Genomic DNA, 20408 nt, shown 5'->3' on the forward strand with positions numbered 1-20408 from the left:
CACACACACACACACACACACACACACACACACACACACACACACACACAAACAAACAACTAGCCGTGTAACCTTGGGCAAGTTACTTAACCCCGATTGCCTTCCAAAAGGCAAGAAAAAAAAAGAGAGAGAGAGAGACCAATCCTTTTTGTGTTGATGAATGTTTTCCATTGTTAAAATAGGGTAGATTATAGTTTGAGTCCATTCCAGTGGAACTTGTTGCTAGCAGGGGGTTGGGAGGTATGGAGAAGAAAGGGAATAAACATAGTGTTTACTATTTGCTATGCTTCATGTTTACAAATATTATCTCATTCGATCTTCACCACAGCTCTGCTAGATAGTTGCTGTTACAATTATCTCCATTTTAAAGTTGAGAAAATGGAGGGAAATGGAGGTTAAATGACTTGTCCAGGGTCACACAGCTAGTGACTATAAGTGTGTTAGGCAGGGTTTAAATTAATTTCTTCCTGACTCCAGGCCCAGCACTCTTTCTCAAGGAGTGAAGCAAGAATTGCTTCTCTTTAATCTCTGTACCCCAGTGCCTAAGACAATATTTGGTTTGTAGTAGGCTCTTAACAAATACTGGTTGATTGATCGGAATAGCCTCAGTAGACTAAGGACAGCACATCCCAAGTTAGGTAATCTAACCTTTTAGAAGAACTGGATTGGATTTTGGAGTGTGAGTGGCAAAATCCCAAATTTCAGTTATTGATATCTTAAGTTAACACTTTTATTTTTTTAATCAGTCTAGGGGAAAGAATCATTCTCAACCTAGCCACATTTGTAGTGAACAGGACAAACTCCTGGGTCTAGGTTGAATTTTAATTATTTCCGTGACAAAATCCGATTCCCTATCCTACCTGAGAAAACCAAATTGGAACCCCTAGACTGCTGATTTATGTGAGGTCACCATTGGGTACTGGGATCTTGCCTATTATGAGAGTTGTATGGGAAAAGCATGGCTGAAGCTCTTCTGAATGAATTAGGATTGTCCTGTCTCCCCCATCCAGTTGTTTCAAAGAAAACCATCTAGTTAGGCTCTAAGAGGGGAAATGCTACCGATTTCTAAATGTGTAGGTTTTCTATAATGTGGCTACTTTGTTCAGTGGAATAATTCTGATTCCAGTCAGTCAACAAACATTTATTAACTACTAAGTATGTGCCAGGTACTGTTCTAAGTTCGGGGGAAAAAAACTTAAAGACAAAACAAACCAACCCAGAACTTACTACCTAATGGAGGAGATAACATGCAAGTAACTAGGTATATATAAGATGTATACAGAGTAGATGAAGGTAATCTAAAAGGAGAAAACATTGGCCATTGTGGGACAGGTCTTTAGAAGGTGGGATTTAAGCTGAATCTTGAAGGAGGCCAAGAAAATGGAGGTGAGGAGACAGAAAACTACAGGCTTGGGGGGCCAGAAAATGAACCTGGTGTTTGAGGAACTTCAGGTAGGCCAGTGTCACTGGGTTGCAAAGTAAGTGTAGTAAAGTAAGTTGTCAGAAGACAACATAGGAAGGGAACAAGTTGTGAGAAATGTTAAATGCCAGGACTATATTGATCCTGAACTTATCTGAGTTCACTGAATGTGGGGAGGAGGGAGGGAGTGTAAGAAACACCATGATACCTGTTCTTTCGAATAACTTTTGAAGTTAATAATGTCTTTTTTATTTACAGGCCAGGCATCAGCTTTACACTCTGAAGCAAACGATATTAGGCATCAATGTGTTATGTTTCTTCATTACGTGAAAGTTTTCATCTTTAGGTAGGATGTCAGATTCATTTTTTAAAATTTTGTGGCCCAACATGTATGTGTGATTGATATATGTTGAATAACAATATCTTATGGGTTTCCAGGTACCTGAGAATACATGAGACAGAGATTGATGTTCCAGTTCACCCATATGAGGTTTTGGAGGCCCAGCTTCCCTCAATATTAGTTGAAGAACTTCATGGATTGATCTTGTACACTGGCCGTCTGTCTGACCACCCCAGTGTTACCCCAGGAGCATTTGTAGTACAGAACCAAATAAAGGTTTGCCTTGTTTTGTTCATTGTTAAAATATAGTTTTCACAGGAAATTTAAAAAAAATGAATTTTACAAAATAACTATGGCAACATTGTCAGGTTACTCTTCCCACATGGAAGAACAATCATTGAATCATAGAAGTCAGCATCCCTTTTTATGTATTAGCAAACAACAGTGGAAGCTGAGCAAAATCAATTAAAAATACACACATACATTTGTTTTTTAAAGCTTCTATTGACTTCCTTTTAGGGAGTTTAGGTAAAGGCCAGGAGAACCTAAGGAACTTTCTCATTTTACTGTGGGAAGGTTTATAGACTTCATTAGCAGAAAAGGTATTTGCATACATAAGTCTCTCAGCTATGATTTTTGTGAACCTTTTCTAGAGTGTGATTGAGGTTTTTTTTCTAATGTGCTTTTAATCACTGTCTTCATTCCTATTGGGGGTAAAAATAATACTTTTATGTTGTATTATTTTTGTTCTTGTTGTTAATTGGTAGTGTCATACTACCCTCCATAAGCTTGAATCTTCTGTATGCAAATCAGAATTTACACAAATAACAGATTTGAAAAATATAGATTTTCCTGAATATATCTTATAGAAAGGGAAGTAGGCATTACTATAAAATGCTAGGACTGTTATAATTTGTTTTATTGCTTCTAAAACCTTTAAGAAAATTAAAATAAAATTCAGTCTAGAGATCATATGGTCTGATCATTTACCTACCTTCATGTAGGTAAGGTATCAGTATGTCTAATAGCATTCACTGTAATCTCATAAGGAAGTAAAATTCCACAAATGTTTACTGTAGACCTCTGTTTTGCCTGTCAGTTTGGAAGATAGAAAGAAAAAAATTGACACCTCTTCTCATGGAGCTTATAATGTAGTAGTTGTGACAAGATATGGATATAAGAGTGACATAAATTAAACCATAAGTACATAAAAAGTATTAAGGACAAAGAGGGAGAGATTACTTCCAGATTGGGGGTTGCTATCTTTTCTGCCCTTGTCTCTTCCTCTCTTTTCTTCTCTTTCCTCTTGCATTCCCCCACCCCTCCCAAATTCCCATAGAATACACTGAACTTATTTTTTTTTCCCCCACATGTAAACTTATATCACTAAAAATAAAGACCCAGGAGAATATGTATTTTAAACTAGCAATAGCAAAAAATGGAAATAAATATAAAGTCATGTAAATGATCATATGCGACCACCTGTTCTTGATCTTTTTGGAATGGAATGGTACTGGATTTGTGATTGCATTGATACTGAGAATTTCTTATGCGGAAACCTCTATCATCGTCATCAGTACAGACCAACACCTTCTCTGCAACGTAACACTTTGGTGGAGTGATATGTCAAGCTTCAGGCTTGGAGTCAAGAAGACTTGAGTTCAAATTTGACCTCAGATACCTAGTAGCTGTGTGACCCTGGGCAAGTCACTTAATCTCTGTTTGCCTCAGTTTCCTCAATTGTAAAATGGGGATTTTGTACTCTGTGTCATAAAATGCACTTCCCTTGCAAGGTTATTTTGAGGACCAATGAGTTGAGGGTAAAAAGCTTAATACAGTGCCTGGCACCTAGTAAATGCTTAATAATTACTTATTTCCTTCTTTCTTAAATAGTTGTCTTGAGTACTAAGAGTTTAAGTGATTTGCTTAGGGCTATACATCCTAGGGGTGGGACTTGAACCCAGCTCTTCCTCACTCTGAAGCTACTCTATGTACTGTGCCACATGGACTCTTGATTGTATTATGTAGGCAAATTTAAGATAGTTTGACTTGAAAGTCAACAGAATAAAGCTCCCCTTCAACTACAGGAGGTCTTTTCTGTTTTCTCCTGTTGAAACACTCTTCCATCACAGAAACTGATTTGAATATTTTCTATATGTGAATATACTAGTATAAACATGTCATTACTTCCTCCTCCCAGTAGAATGAGGGCAGGGTCTGTTTCATTTTTTTCTTAATATCCCCAGTGCTCAGGACAGTGTCAGTCACATATTGGTGTTTGATAAAAGCTTGTTGAATTGAATTGGATTTGAAAAAAAGATGAATATGAGAAAAGTTTTGTTTTTGTTTTTTGCTTTTTGGAGAGCAGTTGGGGTTAAGTGACTTGCCCAAGCTCACACGGCTAGTTTTTGTGTTAAGTGTCTGAGGTCAGATTTGAACTCAGGTCCTCCTGACTCCAGGGTCGGTGCTCTATTTACTGTACCACCTATCCACCCCGAGATAACTTTTTTTTAAGAGCAAAATGCCAGTCCTCAAGACATGACCTCACTACTTAAGGAGCAAAGAACATTGTTTAAAGGAAAAAAAGGAAGCACCCATAATATGCCATTTGGGGATATGATCACATAGTCACATGAACCAGCAAAAAGTGCCAGTATTATCAGTTAGATTTTTTTTTAATAACGCATTGGGGAATGTAACTATTTTTATTGTGGTGTTAACAACCCAAGTGTAGATTTTGAATTTCACACTAGTGAAAAGTCTTGACAAGACGAGGGTATCTTAATATCAAATTAATGCTTTCCTCATAAAAATAGTGGCTCATAGAAGTGTTTAAAATCATAAAATGACACTTAAGAAACCTGATAACAGTTTGCTTTCTTACTTCACCTAGAAAAGTTCTAAAATAAGAATAATGAAAATTAATGTGATTTTTTGAAGGGATTGCTGATTTGCACCTTGACTGAAACCAAAAAGTTGGAAGTAACTTTAAGTAAATTCGTCAATTGCCTTCCAATGCTTTTAGTTAGTTCTACCTTAAACCAATCTACTAAGGTGAGAATATATCCTCACTTCAAATCTTTACATAACTGTTCTACTGATAAATGAGACAAAAGATTTGTCTGCGTTTCAGAACTGTAGTCAGTTAATTGGTCTTCACCCATGTGTGCAAAGAAAAATATAGTTACTTGCTGTATAACACCTATGAAAGTATTGGAGGGTCTCAATCATAGTTGATAATTCTTTCTCTGAATGTCTTTCACAGCTCTTTCCGCCATCATGGCATCTAATACATCTTCGTTTAGATATCCATTGGCTAGTACTGGAAATTCTTCAAATTCTAGATGAAAAAGCATCAAGTAAGTTCAAGGAGTGCCAATGTGTGTCTTCCCTTTCCATCAATTTCTTTTTATTCCTTCTTCTGAATGTCTTGCTGAATTATGTATATTTGGTGAACTTTGCTTTTGGTTCTTTGTAAGGGAAAACTAGAAATTCCAACCAACATCATATTAGCATTAAATTAATATTTAATAATATTTAGTGTCTGCTTAATTCTAGGTCCTGATTTTTACAATACTTCAAAAATATTTGATTTTTTTGTTGTGGGTGCTTCCATTGATGTATTGAAATGCTTCTAGAACTTGATATTTGATATTCAGGTTGCTATACCTGAAAAAGTCATCATCCTACTGCCAATCTAGTGTCTTAATTAAATTGGTTCTTGGCTGATGAGTGCAAAGCCCTGTGCTTCTAGGCCTGTCATTATAGGGAGCTTCCTTGCTTTGGGAGGACCTGCCAAAGCTGACCCCAGCCTTCAAGAACCTGAATATACCTTCACACTGACATGAGGTATTGGACTAAGAATTCAATTGACAAATTACCACAGCACTTTGAAAAAGCATTTTTTTCTGTTACTTGAGAAGTCAACCCATTTTTTTTCTTCTACATGAAACATAGGTCTCCAAATAATTCCTTTTAGCTATAGTGGAATGGGCTGAATTTGAGAAGATGTGCATGTTTTGATAATCCCCACTCCCTCCCAACCTGTTTTGTCCTTACTTGGACCTTTACTGTCTCCACACTTCCATGTTCTCAGACACCAGAAAACCAAATCCATCATAGCAACAAAGAAATCTGTACACAGTAATATTACAGAGAGCAACACCATCCCAAAACCTTCCCACAAACAGTCACAAGCCTAGCTGTCTGCTTGCCGGTGTCCTCTCTCTCCCCCAGTTCTAACTGTTCTCACTCCCAGCCTCCTCTGGGCTTTACTCCATCAGTTCAATAAACTCCTCCCATCACAGGCTCCATGTGATTACATTTGGCCTTTATAAGGGCCAGGGAAGATCTTCAAATTCCCATTGCCATTACAGTATCTTTTAATTTCATGATTGTAGTTGCCATCTACAGTGATCTTTGAACCCAAGAATGTAAAATCTGAAACTGTTTCAATTTTTTCTCCCTTTATTTGCTAGGAAGTGATGAGACCAGTTGCTGTAATCTTAGGGTTTTTTTTTTAATATTAAACTTCAAAGTCAGCTTTTGCACTCTCCTCTTTCACCCTTATCAAGGAACTTCTTAATTCTTTACTTTCTGCCATCAGAGTGGTATTATCTATATATCTGAGTTTGTTAATATTTCTTGGCATCTTTAATTTTTGGCTTTTATTTTGTCCAGACTGGAATTTTGCATGACATACCCTGCATATAAGTTAAATGAATAAGGTGACAGTAGATATTCTTCTTGTATTCCTTTCCCAATCTTAAACCAATAAGTTGTTACATTTGATTCAAACTGTTGCTTCTTTTTTTTTTTTATTTTTGGAGGGAGGAAGGTAGGACAGTTGGAATGAAGTGACTTGCCCAAGATCACAGGGCTAGTTTTGTGTGTATGTGTGTTTTAAGTATCTGAGGCTGGATTTGAACTCAGGTCCTCCTGACTCCTGGTGCGCTATTCACTGCGCCACTTAGCCGCCCCCAAACTGTTGCTTCTTGACCTTCATACAGGTTCCTCAGGACACAAGTAAAATGATCTGGTGTTACCATATATTTGGAGCTTGCCACAGTTATATTGTGATCCACATAGTCACAGACTTTAGTATAGTCGATGAAGCAAAAGTAGATGTTCTCTGAAATTTCCTTACTTTCTCCATAATCCAGTGAAGATTGGTCTCTATAGTTCCTCTGCCTCTTTGAAAACCAGCCTTCTCTTCTGTAATTCTCAGTTCACATATTGCAGAATCCTTTGCATAACCTGCTGGCATGTGAAATGAGTACAGTTGTTCAGTATTGAACATCCTTTTACATTGCCCTTCTTTAGGACTGGAGTATAAAATGATCTTATCCAGTCCAGTGGCCACGGTTGAGTTGTCCAAATTTACTGGCATATTTAGTGAAGTACTTTAACAACATAATCTTTTAGGATTTTAAATAGCTCATCTGGACTTCTGTCACCTTCATTAGCCTTATCCTTAGCAATGCTTCCTAAGGTCCACTTGACTTCATTCTCCAGGATGTCTGACTGTAGATCAGTATCCACACCATTGTAGTTATAGGCAATGTTAAGATCTTTTTTATTTTTCTGTATATTCTTGCCACCTTCTTAATCTCTTCTACTTCTGTTAAATCCCTACCATTTTTTTCTCTTTTATCATGCTTTTTTTGCAGAAATGTTCCCTTGATAACTCTAATCTTCTTGAAGAGATCTCTTGTCTTTTCCATTCTGTTATTTTCTTCTATTCACATTGCTCATTTAAGAAAATCTTCTTATTTCTCCTTGCTATTCTCTGGAATTCTGCATTCAGTTGGGTATATCTTTCCCTCTTTCTTTTACTTTTTGTTTTCCTCCTATCAGCTATTTATAAATCCTCATCAAACAACCATTTTTCTTGTTGCTCTTCTTTTTTGGGGGGAATAGTTTTTGTTGCTGCCTCCTGTACAACATTATGAACTGTCCATAGTTTTTCAAGTGTTCTGTTAGATCCATTCTCTTATATCTATTCATCACCTCTACTTCATATCCATAAGTGATGTTATTTAGATCATACTATTCAGTCTGATGGTTTTCCCTACTTTCTTCAATTTAAATTTTACAATAAGCTCTTGATCTGTTTGAGCCACAATCAACTGCAGGTCTTGTTTTAACTGACTATGTAGAGCTTCTTCACCTTTGGTTGCAAAACATGTAATCAATCTGATTTAGATATGGACCATCTGGTTATGTCCCTATGTAGAATTGCCTTTTGGGTTGTTGAAAAAGGAAGTTTCCTATGACCAACAAGTTGCTTTGACAAAACTATTAGTCTCTGCCCTGCTTCATTTTGTATTCCAAAGCCAAACTTGCCTGTTATTCTAATTATCTTTTGATTTCCTACTTTGGCATTCCAGTACCTATGATGAATGTGACATCTTTCTTTTGGTATTATTTCTGTGTTATAGCTCTTCATAGAATTGAACAGTTTTAGCCTCTTCAGCATCAGTGGTTGGAGCATTGACTTGTATCATGGTGATGTCATTTGTGTCTATTTCTTTTCAATTTGCTTTTATTTCTGTGACTCAGCTTGTGGTCAGTGTCCATTTTTGAGGACCAAAATATCACTATGTTAGAGTCAAGTTACAGTGTGTTGTCCAACTGTGACTGATCAGACCAATACAAGCTCGGAATGTTCTGCTGCAGGTTGGGCACAAAAAGCCCATGTGAACATTTTCTTACACCTTACTTCCTCTGTGTACTCGGTGATCAAGGGAGATTGGCTTCCTTCCTGTTCCTCATGTAAGACATTCCGTTTCCCAGGTTGAGCATTTTCACTGACTGTCTTTCGTGCCTGAAATTCTTTCTAATCTCCATGTTTCAGCTTCCCTGACTTCAAGTCCCAGCTAAAATCCTACCTTAATACTGTCCTTCCTTTTATTGATTATCACCAGTCTTTTTTTTTTTTTAAGATTTTTCTTTTTGCTTTTTGGAGGGGGGAAGGTAGGGCAATTGGGGTTAAGTGACTTGCCCAAGGTCACATGGCTAGAGTTGTATTAAGTATCTGAGGCCAGATTTGAACTCAGGTCCTTCTGACTGCAGGGCAGGTGCTCTATTCACTGCACCACCTTCTCACCCTTCTTAAAAGAGGCAATAAGGTAGCACAGTGGATAGAATGCTTGGATCTAGAGTCAATAAGACTTGAGCCTCAAATACTTACCAGCTTTGTTAAGTAACTTAACTTTCAGTTTCTTTTGAAAAATGGGGATAATCATGTACCTACCTCCAGAGGTAGTTGTGAAGATAAAAATGAGATAATATTTATAAAGTACTTTGTAACCTTTAAACTTATGTAAATACTGGCTATGATGATTGTTTTTATTCATTATTACTATTAATCTCGCCTATATCTTGTTTGTACATAGCTCTTGACATGTTGTCTTTCCCATTAGTCCACGAGCTCCTTGGAATGGGGACTGTCTTTTGCCTTTCTTTGTATACCTAAAGCTTAACACAGTTATCTCAACTCTATTAGGAACTTAATAAATGTTTGTTGACCTACAGACTGGTTGAAGCCCTTTTAATTATTACCAAATATTTTAGGTAAATGTATTAAAGAATATAGGAAAACCTGTTAATTTGCAAACAACATGAAAGAGCTTTTAGTAATGCTTATCAGTAATGGTGACAAGGAATGTAACATCAAACTGTATCTTTCTTTGTAAAACCAAAATAGTATTTGCAAGGAACAGCTAATGGGAGTGAATATTGTCACTCTTTTCTGTTCATGAAATTTTTTAGGACCAAGATATAGTATACATTTTGAAAAGATTTTCTTTTTTTTTTTTAATTTTCTAGAACAAGTTGTGTATAGTTATCAATTAATGAATATGGTTGGTGAAAATCTGACCAGCGTCAGCCTGTTTAAAGAGCATTGTGAAAATCTGCTTTGTGACCTGATCTGTTTATCAATCAACAGGTATGCCAAGGTAATGGTATATGAGTTTCTTTCATCCTTTTGACTGTCCAGAATTGTTTTTTGATTTACTATATATGTGTTGCTTACATTTACAGGGAGAAACTCAGTGCAAAATATTTAATTTGTCAATATTGCAAATCCCATGATGTTTATTTAAGTACCTCCTGACAGTTTAATGGGAAAAATATACATATATATTTAAGACCAAGGGTCCTAGACTCGGAATGAAGCTTAATGCTACTAATTAAAACAAAAAGATCTTCCAGTTCCCCAAAGGCAAAATAGAATGCCTGTGGTCTTATTAGGGAGTTAACTGGACAGTTATATGAAAGGTTAAAAGGTAATTTTTCATTTAGTACTTTACAACAGTCCTTCATCAAGATAATTCTTCATGAATGTTAAATGTTTTTCTCTTGGTAGGTGGTAAGAATAGTAGATTTTTTAAAAAGCTCCCCTCCACTTCCCTTCTCTTTTTCTTTCTCTCTCACCCCCCTTAACAACCCTTCCCTTAACTACTTTTTACTCAACTTTCTAGATCTCTGGAGTCTATAAACTGCTGGCCAATAATGACCCTGAACAACAATAAAACCGACATGTTATTTAATGGAATACCTTAAAGTATCAAAACATCTAAGGTTTTGCGATTGTCACTAATGTTGAAATAAGTGAGTGTAGCCCTATAATGATGTGTTCCTACACTGCTATCTAGTGATGAGATAAGTGAGAAGCAGTTGAACAAAGATAGCTGACCAGCTTTGAGAGCTTTGGCTTGATTTATAAAAAAAGTCTGGGGTCACAAGAGAGATCATTCATTTTACAGTATTACAGATTTTTTTTCTTCATTCAGTAGATCAGTAAAGTTTAATGGCCTTGATTGTTTTCATATTTCAGTCGGTGGTTAAAAAGAACTATGTTCGATTGACTTAATTTCAGGAGATGGAAAGGTCTTGGGTCTCAGATTTATAGATTACTATCACTTAATTTTAAAGAACACAGATGAGATCATCACAGACCCACGAAGGTATTGAAGGTTGCTTAACTTTAAATCTCATACATTTAGATGACATACATTTAGATCTAAGCTTTGAACAGATCAGGAATTTATTGCCCTTTCTTAGTTGTTTTTTTAAAAATATATTTAGGGTCTTTTATGTCTGTGGTTAAGCTTTTACTCAGAGCCTATAAGCATTACCCACATGTGTTCTTTTAAGGGTAATATACACGAATACATTCATGCTTATAATTGAAATAATTCATGCTGTAATTAAATAGAGAACAGTAATGTAAACCGCACAATTAAAATACCTACTATCCATCATGTTAAAGGAATGTCTGCCTCCTATTGATTTACAGAAATACAGACTTATGAAATATTGGAAGTTTAATTATTCTTCCTACAAAAATATATGTGTTCTGCATACTTGTGCACCACTCACAGCCATTAGAGATATTTTTATGTTGCAAAAATGTTGCATAATTTGGAAATTATTGTGTCATTACAAACTGCAAATAATATAAAAAGTTTGTCTTTTACTATTAGATAATGAATTCGAATCCTTCCCATCTATCCCATTCTTTTCATTAAAAGTTCCTTTTCATTCTGGTAGATTGAATAAAAATAAATATGAGGCAGATTTGATAAAAACTTGACAGTAATGCACACTTGATCTATGGTTATATAATTATTTTTGCTGTGTATTGGAGATTTCTTTTAGAAGTTATAATGGATCATTTTGCTTAAGAGCATTCTATAATTGGGCACAAATTTTAAAAGTTATCAAAGGAAGCATGGTATAGTCAGGGAGCTGGCCTTGGAGACAAGTTTCTCTGATTCCGTTTATTAGCACAGTGTCTGGCACATACTAGGCTCTTACTAAATGTTTATTAATTTCAATTGAATTGATACCAAGTCCTGCCTCTTACATATAATGGCTGTGATTCAGGCCAAGTCATTTAACCTAGTAGTTGCCTCAGGCGACTCAGTAAAACTACAAGTGACTGAGAAGGTATGGAACTGCATTGGCAGGAGTGTCTTCTTCGCAGAGTTCCTTATACCTGTGAAACCACTATCCTATTCCCTATTCCTATCCAAGCAAATTGCAGAGTGGAGAGAAGATAATTTCTTTAAAATTAGTAGGAGAAAATAAGTCCTACTTCTGTGTTGTTGATTGCTTTTTTTTCTATTTCCTTTCTTAGGTTAGGCCCTCTGAAGCTTTAACAAGTCACCACTGTCCCTGCTTGTGCATCAAAGAATTATGGGTCCTGCTTATTCAACTTCTTGACCATAGAAGTAAAGGGTGTCACACAGAAGTAAGCTGTAGTTCATTAAAAAAAAAAGTTTATATCGCATTTATTTATATGATTTCTTCAAAGCTGATACAACTTTTATTGCAACAGCCTGTGAGAAAGGTAGTATGTTATTTATTAGCCCCATTTTATAAATGAGGAAATTAAGCTCACAGAAATTAAATGACTTGGTAAGGTTGTCAGAAGCAGGACTTGAACCCAGCTTTCCTCACTGTAAGTCTAGTGCTGTTTCTCACTTCACTATACCATTATCTATACCATCTTAACAAATGGCCTTAGGATTGACAACTCTTGATTGTTCAGCATTTTCCTGAACCAGATATTGTATTTCAAATTCTTACTCTCACAATTTATTTGAATGTGTGAGTTAGGCAAATATTTATGTTGTTCATAATGCTGTAGGAATACAAGAAGGGTGAAGAGAGCATACATTAAAGTGCCTACTATGTGCCAGTAGAATGTAAGCTTCCTAAAAGCAAGAATTGCTTTTCTTCCCTCCCCCCTTAGTCACAGTTCCCAATGTAATAAGCATTTAATATATGCTTATCCAGTTGAAATGGAATTGAATTTTCTTCATAGCATGGATTTGTTATTTTGTTTGAAGTACTCTGAATTCTTAGGACAGCAGACACTTAAACAGCAAGTTTAAGCATATAAAAACATTTAATGTGATAAAAATGCTTTAATGTAGGTATTCAGGAAGTTTAGATTCACTGAATTTTGGTGTTGTTTTCATTTGTGGATATCATTGCCTAAATCCATTAGCAATCATAATCAAGAGTAGATTAAATGAATTTAGAGGGAAACATTTTTTTTGTTTATCTCTATTTTTATCTCAATTTTAAAAAAACAGATAATTTTATTTTTGCAGATTTGCTAATTTCCATTTAAATTATATGCAATTATTACATATGCACAAAATTAATATATATTTTAAGTATTCACTTTAGATATTAGCTTAATAAATATTAACCTCTGTAATTCTTGTGTTGCTTATAGGCTTTTCTTCTATGAAAGGTAACATGGCATATTGGATAGGGAATTGGCCTCAGAATCAGTAAGACCTGGATTCAAATCCTTCCTCTGATACATACTAATTGTATAATCAAAGGCAAGTTACTTAACCTCTCAGTTTGCCAGACAACTCTCTAAGATTAGAAGTTATGGAGTTGGTGCCAGTCTGCATTGACCAGAGGAGTTCCCTTTATTAGTGAAATCACAGGTCCAGTCCAATTTATTTTACATTAAAAGTAATAATCTGAGTTATAATTTTAACAGCATATTATGTGAATTACATATTTGCTGACATATTTCCTTTTACTAAGAAACATTTTGCAGGATGCTTAGGCAGCTCACCTTATTCTACTTATTCATGGTGATCATAAGCAAGGGAAACTGAATGAAGATAGTTGCTGTTTATAGGCACCACCCTCTTTTTCCGAGGAAGAAGTAGAGATATTTTACTAGGAATTTGGATAGCATACTCTTTCCTCATTCAACCATATACCTGGAAATACAGAAACATCAGAGTGATGATGGAGGATGATGAAAAATTTGTTGGAGATTGTGATTTGGGATGAAGAAACAAAAAAGGTCAAAAGTTTTTATATGACACCCAAATATCACACTATGACCTTAAATCATGAATACTTCTCTTCAGAAAATGATCAGAAGAAGCTGTACATGCTCTGAACAGCATCACAAAAGAAGAAATTGATAGAACAACATGTGTAGGAGCCATTCCAGCATCAGCTGTCTAAGTATAGCTAGAACATCCACTGATTAGAGCTGAGGTTAAATTTAATAACAAATAAGAAGAAAGAATAAATACAAGATGATATTACATGCAGTTACCTATGCTTGCAGTTATAATAGTTTTAGCCATTTTTATTTTATAAAAAGAAGCTGTTGCTTCCGAAAAATGGGAAGTGGATAAAAGCATACAAATTGACTCTGATTATTGCTGTTTCTTACTGAAATTTGAATATAAAAATAATCTCCATAACTAGGAGTCTTAGAAACCACCCGAGTTAATGAACACTTGATATGACAAAGAGGGAATGGCACTTGAGATACTTGACCAAATATACACAAAGGAAATCTGTGTTGGAGGTAATACAATTTTAAAGGTACTGAGAGATTCATTTTCATATTTGTAAGAGAATGCAGTTCCCAAAGAATGGAAAATATACCCCCCCTTCCCCCCTTCAAAACCAAAACATCCTCCAAACAAAGAATTTTAAAGAAAAGAGAAAAAGGTCAACCAGACTCACCAATATATCAACCACCTCCAAAATAACACGCAGTTTTTCACATCTGTGATGTTCTACCTCCTTAGAGAAGAGAGGGAGGTGCCATCTCTTACCTCTTCATTGGGGCCAGACTTTGTCGTTATTATTTCTTGGCATTAAGTTTGAATTTTTGTTGTTCTTTTCGTTGATATTGCTATCATTGTTTTTATGATTCTGCTTATTTCTCTTTTCTCATCAGTTCATGTAAGTCTCCTGATGCCTTTTTTTGTTCATATCCATCACATCATCATATCTTGTAGCACAAAATTCTGTTATATTCATGTATCCCCAAAAAAAGAACTTAAAATATCTCAGAATGCATTATTACCAAAAAGAAGTTGATGAAGACTCACAGAATCTTAGAATCAGAAGAGACCTCAGAGGCTGCCATCAGTTGCTACTAACCCATATGACTATTTCTCATCCCTATAAAATCTTTGTGACAATAGCCTGTGAAAATATTGAGGGTCTCTGATGAAAATATGATAAGATAAACAAGTAGGCTCTTGTTCCGTCTATGAGAGTCTCTATAATCTTGTAGTAGTCTGAGAGGTATAGAAATTAGAAAATTTTGTTTTTATTTATTGCTTATTGATTACAAAAAAGCATTGGACATGATAGAGCAAAATGCAGCCTGCAAGAGTCTTCAACAAAGTTTCTCCTGTGATTGTTATAATCATACAAAAGTCCTTGATAGAGGCAACCACAGAGATAAGTTTGTTTAGCCATCTTTCAGTTATCAGGTGAAACGTAAGACAGGAAGACTGTGTTGTCCACTGTTATGGAAGAGGTTCTGCATCGAGTCCAAAAAGAAGAAGAATTCCTTATAGATGGCAAGTCACTTCACATGTCCCTTTTGATTGTTTTGAGTCCCAGAATACTCTGGCATCTCCTCAATAAAATCTATAGCCACACAAAAAGAGACTGGCACAGGAGAAAGGAAGTGGATAAACAATGCATACGAGTAAATGGAAGAAAGAAAAAGCATACCCTAAGCATCGATTACATGCTACATACTGTGCTATATCCAATTATTTACATGCAATGCAATTGGATGAGCAGGCTACTGCTCATTTAACTTGGAAAGGCACTGCAGACAAATGATGAACTGTGCTCAGAATTTAATAGGAGGATTACAATGGGCTATCCTCCCACTTTTGAAAATGTGTGGCACCTTTAATGATTTCATTTATCCTCTTATTTTACTGATGATGTTATATGCTTGTGAATCTTGGAATTTTGCAATCCCAGAAGACCCATCATTGTAGGCAACCCAAAGGACAGTAGAAAGAAACAAGATATTCATAGTGCTGTAAAATGCATTACAAGGGATGTATAAGCAGAATAAGGAAGTGGGCTGATAATGTATTATTGAGTGCAAGGGATAACAGATGGATAGGTAGCCAAAGAGTTGCTTTGGAATCAATGAGATTTTTAAAAGTTCAAAGCAAGGCCTCAAGCATTTTTGGTAGATATTATATGAGAGATTTATAGGATATGTCCAAGAAGCTTATGAGGTAAGAAAGGATAGATGAGTTTCAGTCTACATTGGTATAGACTGAAATCTATGAATTCCTGGGTCCACTTGAGGTATTGATGCCTATTGCAATATTGCAGATGAATATTCTACTCTGTGGCCGTCTCAAAATAGGGACTTTTTAATTTAAATTTTAATTCTGTCGTAATAATTCATGTTGATGTTACAAAGTGTCACAAATAATCAGTGTTATATGATTGAAAAAGCACTGATCTTTGGAGTCAAAAGATCTGAATTCAAGTCCTGGCTTCAACATTTACTAGGTATTTGACCCTAAGCAAATTTAGTGTATCTTCCTTTAAGTTTTAGTTTCCTTACCTATAGAATGTGGATAATTTGTATGAACTAACATTGAGGATTGTTCTGAGAAAACCTCTACAGAAATGGGCAATGAATGAATGAATGAATGAATAACAGTAATAATGACTAACAATATTAATCTTCTTTCTTTGTTCAGTGACCAGCATTCATCGGATTTTAATTATAGTGTTCATCTGTTTGCCATGTCTGTTTTTACATAGTATTTGTGTTTGGAACATATGTTTTATTTAAGAATCTCATATATATTTTCAATAGACTTGGGTTCATTGAATCATTGGGCAAGTAAACTGTTATTTGCAAATAAATTTCAACATTTGGATATCTTTAGATTAGATAATGATGAATATAATGTCTTCTTGTCCATCTTTAAAAAGCAATTTTGTAGTGTCTTTCTTTTTTTAGATTTGATTTTAACATTTGGTTTTTCATTCTGTATTTTAGATGTGAGCAAAATACAGCATGTTAGTCTATGTAATTCCTCTGTGCTTGCAGCCTTTTCTTCTGTGGGGGCTAGAATTTGCTTGCTTTTAAATAATGAAAACCTGTGATAATTTCAAGGCTTTTCAGAGCTACTGAATAATGAGTGGTTTGATTCATATTTTTATGACAATTTTATTATAAAACTCAAAATACATGATCCTAGAAGAATGTTTTAATTTAATTGCATTTGAATCACTTCTGTTTCTATAGCCCTTTTGGAGATGGATGAATAAACTACTAAAGAATCTTTTTAAGAAGCCAAATGATACAGAACGGCCTTCTATTCCTGTTGTCCCCTCCAAGGATCCATTGGGCTTTAGTTGGTGGATTACTACTCATCTAGCATCATTTTACCAATTTGATCGTAATGGAGTGCTAGATGAAAAGGTAGTATCTTAATTCCTATTGCTTTTATCTTGAAATAGTAGGTTTTGTCTGTAAAGTGGATGTTCTCCCTTTTCCTACCCCCTTTCATTACTATCGTGATTGAATGTTTTACTTATTATTTTATGTTTATTTGTGGTAATCGTGTAGGACATAGGACTGTGTGACTGTGTTCATTTGTGGCAATCACATAGGGCTTAGGCTCCTCAAGGGCAGGGATTAGTTCATTTTTTGTCCTTGTATATACAGTGCCTGACCCATAGTGGACACTTAATAAATGCTTACTGATTGATTCTAAAGGGCAAAGATATCCATAAGTTTGAAGAAACTTCTTTTGGATCATAAAAAGTGCTCTAATTACAGATGTAAATATCTCAGTAAGAGAAAGGTTAATGTTTATGAATACTGCTACTTGGTAAAATAATTAAAGCCAAGGATATGGCCCAAGTGCTGTGAGAACCACTTTACCTAATATAAGACCTTAAAGAGTCTTGGACTGGAAGTTAAATAATTTATTGGGGGGTTTTGTTCTAGGATTGCCAACCATCTTGCAGGGTGACTATAGGAAAATCAAATAATCTCTCTGGACTTTAGTCTTCTAATATGCAAAGTGAAGGAACTGGACAAAATTATCACTGAGGACTCTTCAGTCTTTAACACACTGCTTTGGTAGTGTCAGTATTACTGATGTAGCCACTTAGTGTTAAGCTCTTCCACTGCCATGAAGGCATTGACTTTTTCTGGACCATAGGAGGAAGGGATTGTTTTAAGAACAACTTTGAACAAATAAGTTATATTGACTATTACAAATACCCAAATAATCACAGAGGACATATGAAGGAAGACACTATCTCCATCCAGAGAAAAAACTGATAAACAAAAGTATGTATAAAATGATTTTATACACATATACATATATGGATATATATGTGTGTATACACATACACACACATTTATGTCTAATGGTAGCTACCGTGTTTCCCCGATAATAAGACCTATCCTGAAAATAAGCCCTCCCCTTACTGTGTAAGATTCCCCGAAAATAAGCCCTCCCCCGAAAATAAGCCCTATTGAGATTGCTACTGTAGTGAAGGTGATCCCCTGCGCTACACGCTACATTACGGTACCCTCTGTATGCACCGTCTCCCCCCCCCCCCCCGTGAAACGCACGCCGCGCTCCGAGCTGCATCCAATCAGAGCTGCAGCAGTGAGCGCGTCATCCTGTTCTTCCCCAGTGATTTGCTTATTGAATAAAGGTACATTTTTTTGTTCACATTTACCTGGTTATTAAAATTGCTGTCAATGTTCATTAAAATAAGCCCTCCCCTGAAAATAAGCCCTCTGGTGTTTTTCTGTCCAAAAAAAATAATAAGACAATGTCTTATTATCGGGGAAACACGGTATCTCTCAGGTGAAGGAAAAAAAGGGGAAAAAACTTTACATGATAACTATTATAGTTTTTTAAAAGAATATCAAGTTGTACATAATAGACTTTCAGTTTCATGTGCAGTCATCTTTTTTAAAATATACTGTGTTATGGAAATGCTTATTTTATTCCCCCAATGAAAAATAAAATAAAATTTTAAAACTTAAAAAAAAGAATTCCCTGGCCCTAATAGCAGCCATTAGGGGGCCTAATCACAGCCTTAGTCAGCAGTCATGGCTCTGACAGGGACAAGGAGTTCCCTATTGCTGAAGCATGAGGTTGAGACCTCCAGCCCTTGCTTTGGGTCCCTAAATCACAGCACCATGCTCATCAGGATATTGAAGTGGCTGCCAAGGTCCTAGTCCCAACCTTGGTCAGCAATTTATGGATGTAGTAGGATGGGGAAGACCTTCCCATTGAACCACAAGGTCACTCAGGCAAGCCTTTGATTTCTTCCTGAATCACTGCTCATTGGGATAGCAATTCAGCTGTCTGGTTGATTGATCCCCATTGCTGTGAGGACTGGTCCTTGAGCCAAAAGAAGGGGATACAAGCATCCCTACAACTAGAACACCTAGTTCAGTGACCTGACTCTTGCCCACTCCAGGTTGGAAGGGAGGTAGCAGTGAGACTGCTTGTCCTTCCCTGTCAATGGATGGACAGCTGTCAGGCTATTTAGTCCTAATTCTTGGTCAGTGGCTAATGGACCAAAGGAATGTACCTGTGACTCTGACTTTGCCTGTTGCCTATCCAACTGATCTGTATGGATCCTGGCAAGAAGAGATGACTTTTAAGAGTGAATGCAGGAGGCCTTCTTAGGTGTACATTGATACTTCACCACCACTGGCAGTCGGTGGGTAGGCAGCAGTGATTCTAGAGTTAATCTGCATAGTAACAGTGAAACCCATTTGAGGATAAAGGAGAGGAAGAAGGCCAGACCCCAGTGGAGACCCATACAAAGGTTTAAGTGATCCCTGAGGGATGAGGGGGATCTCAGGGGATTAGCCAAGAATAGGAGACAAGCAGTCCAGTGATTGTTCCACTGACTAATGATTTCATTGTGGTTTTCATAGGGTTTTTATGGGCCCCTACACCTCAAAATGAGGAGGGAACATTTTCCCCTGAACATTTGAGCCTCTCTAAGCCTTCTCTTCAGATGCAGGGTGGTGAAGGGTTGCCCAATGTCCTTTGTTGCTGACCAGTATGGTGGCCTATAACAGTACACTGTCAGGAGAAACCAGAGCATGGGGGTTTTATCAAAACTGCTAATATGTTTCCTTAGCAACTTAACTTAATCACAAGCCAGAGTTACTAATTAGGCCCTAACTATTGGGATAAAGCTTAGGGAACATTAGAAATTACCCAGTTTAAGAATCAAATGATCATACAAAGAAACATTTTCACTACATATATGTTACTTTTAAAATCTGATTTGACGTGTGTGTGTTGGTCATTACAAGCATTCTTTAATAGAAAAACCATAAATATATTGTAAACTTATAAATGGACTATTATCTTGAGATTCCCTTAAAATAAGAGGTAGGGAGTTTTTAAGCAGTATTTTGATGTCTTTTATGATTAAAAGATCCAGAGAAAAATGTTTAGTGTGTTGACCAAGGAGTCTTGAGAGAATTTATAGAATGATGTGAACAAAAATCTCATGAGATGAGATGGTATGATTCAGCTGTTTTCTAAAGCTAAGTGTTACAGTGGATAGAGCACAGGATTTGGAGTTAATATGATATGACTTCAAACCCTGTCTTAGGTGCTGCCTAGCTGTCTGAACTTGGGAAAGTCATTTAACTTCTTATTGCCTCAATTTTCTCATCTCTAAAATGGGGATAAATAATAGAACCTACCTCGAGGGGTTGTTGGGAGACTCAATTAAATTAAAGAGTTTGCAAACTTAAATCTCTATATAAATGCTTTTTTGTTATTATTATTATTTTTG

General features: G+C 36.0%; 1 protein-coding gene across 2 annotated transcripts in view; it reads left to right on the forward strand.

Annotated features, from left to right (window-relative positions):
• Window positions 1-20408, forward strand: part of MMS22L (MMS22 like, DNA repair protein) — a 162214-nt gene that overhangs the window by 20418 nt on the left and 121388 nt on the right. For both annotated transcript variants that reach the window (XM_069077189.1, XM_069077190.1), the window contains 6 exons: window positions 1679-1766; window positions 1859-2036; window positions 5026-5119; window positions 9591-9721; window positions 11908-12021; window positions 16858-17034. In XM_069077189.1, the coding sequence (XP_068933290.1) occupies window positions 1679-1766; window positions 1859-2036; window positions 5026-5119; window positions 9591-9721; window positions 11908-12021; window positions 16858-17034 (782 nt within the window). The remainder of the gene's footprint in view (window positions 1-1678; window positions 1767-1858; window positions 2037-5025; window positions 5120-9590; window positions 9722-11907; window positions 12022-16857; window positions 17035-20408) is intronic.

Source organism: Petaurus breviceps, unplaced genomic scaffold, assembly GCF_028583685.1.
Source record: "Petaurus breviceps papuanus isolate PSGF00001 unplaced genomic scaffold, PetGlider_PUasm1.0 90977, whole genome shotgun sequence".
Taxonomy (NCBI): domain Eukaryota; kingdom Metazoa; phylum Chordata; class Mammalia; order Diprotodontia; family Petauridae; genus Petaurus; species Petaurus breviceps.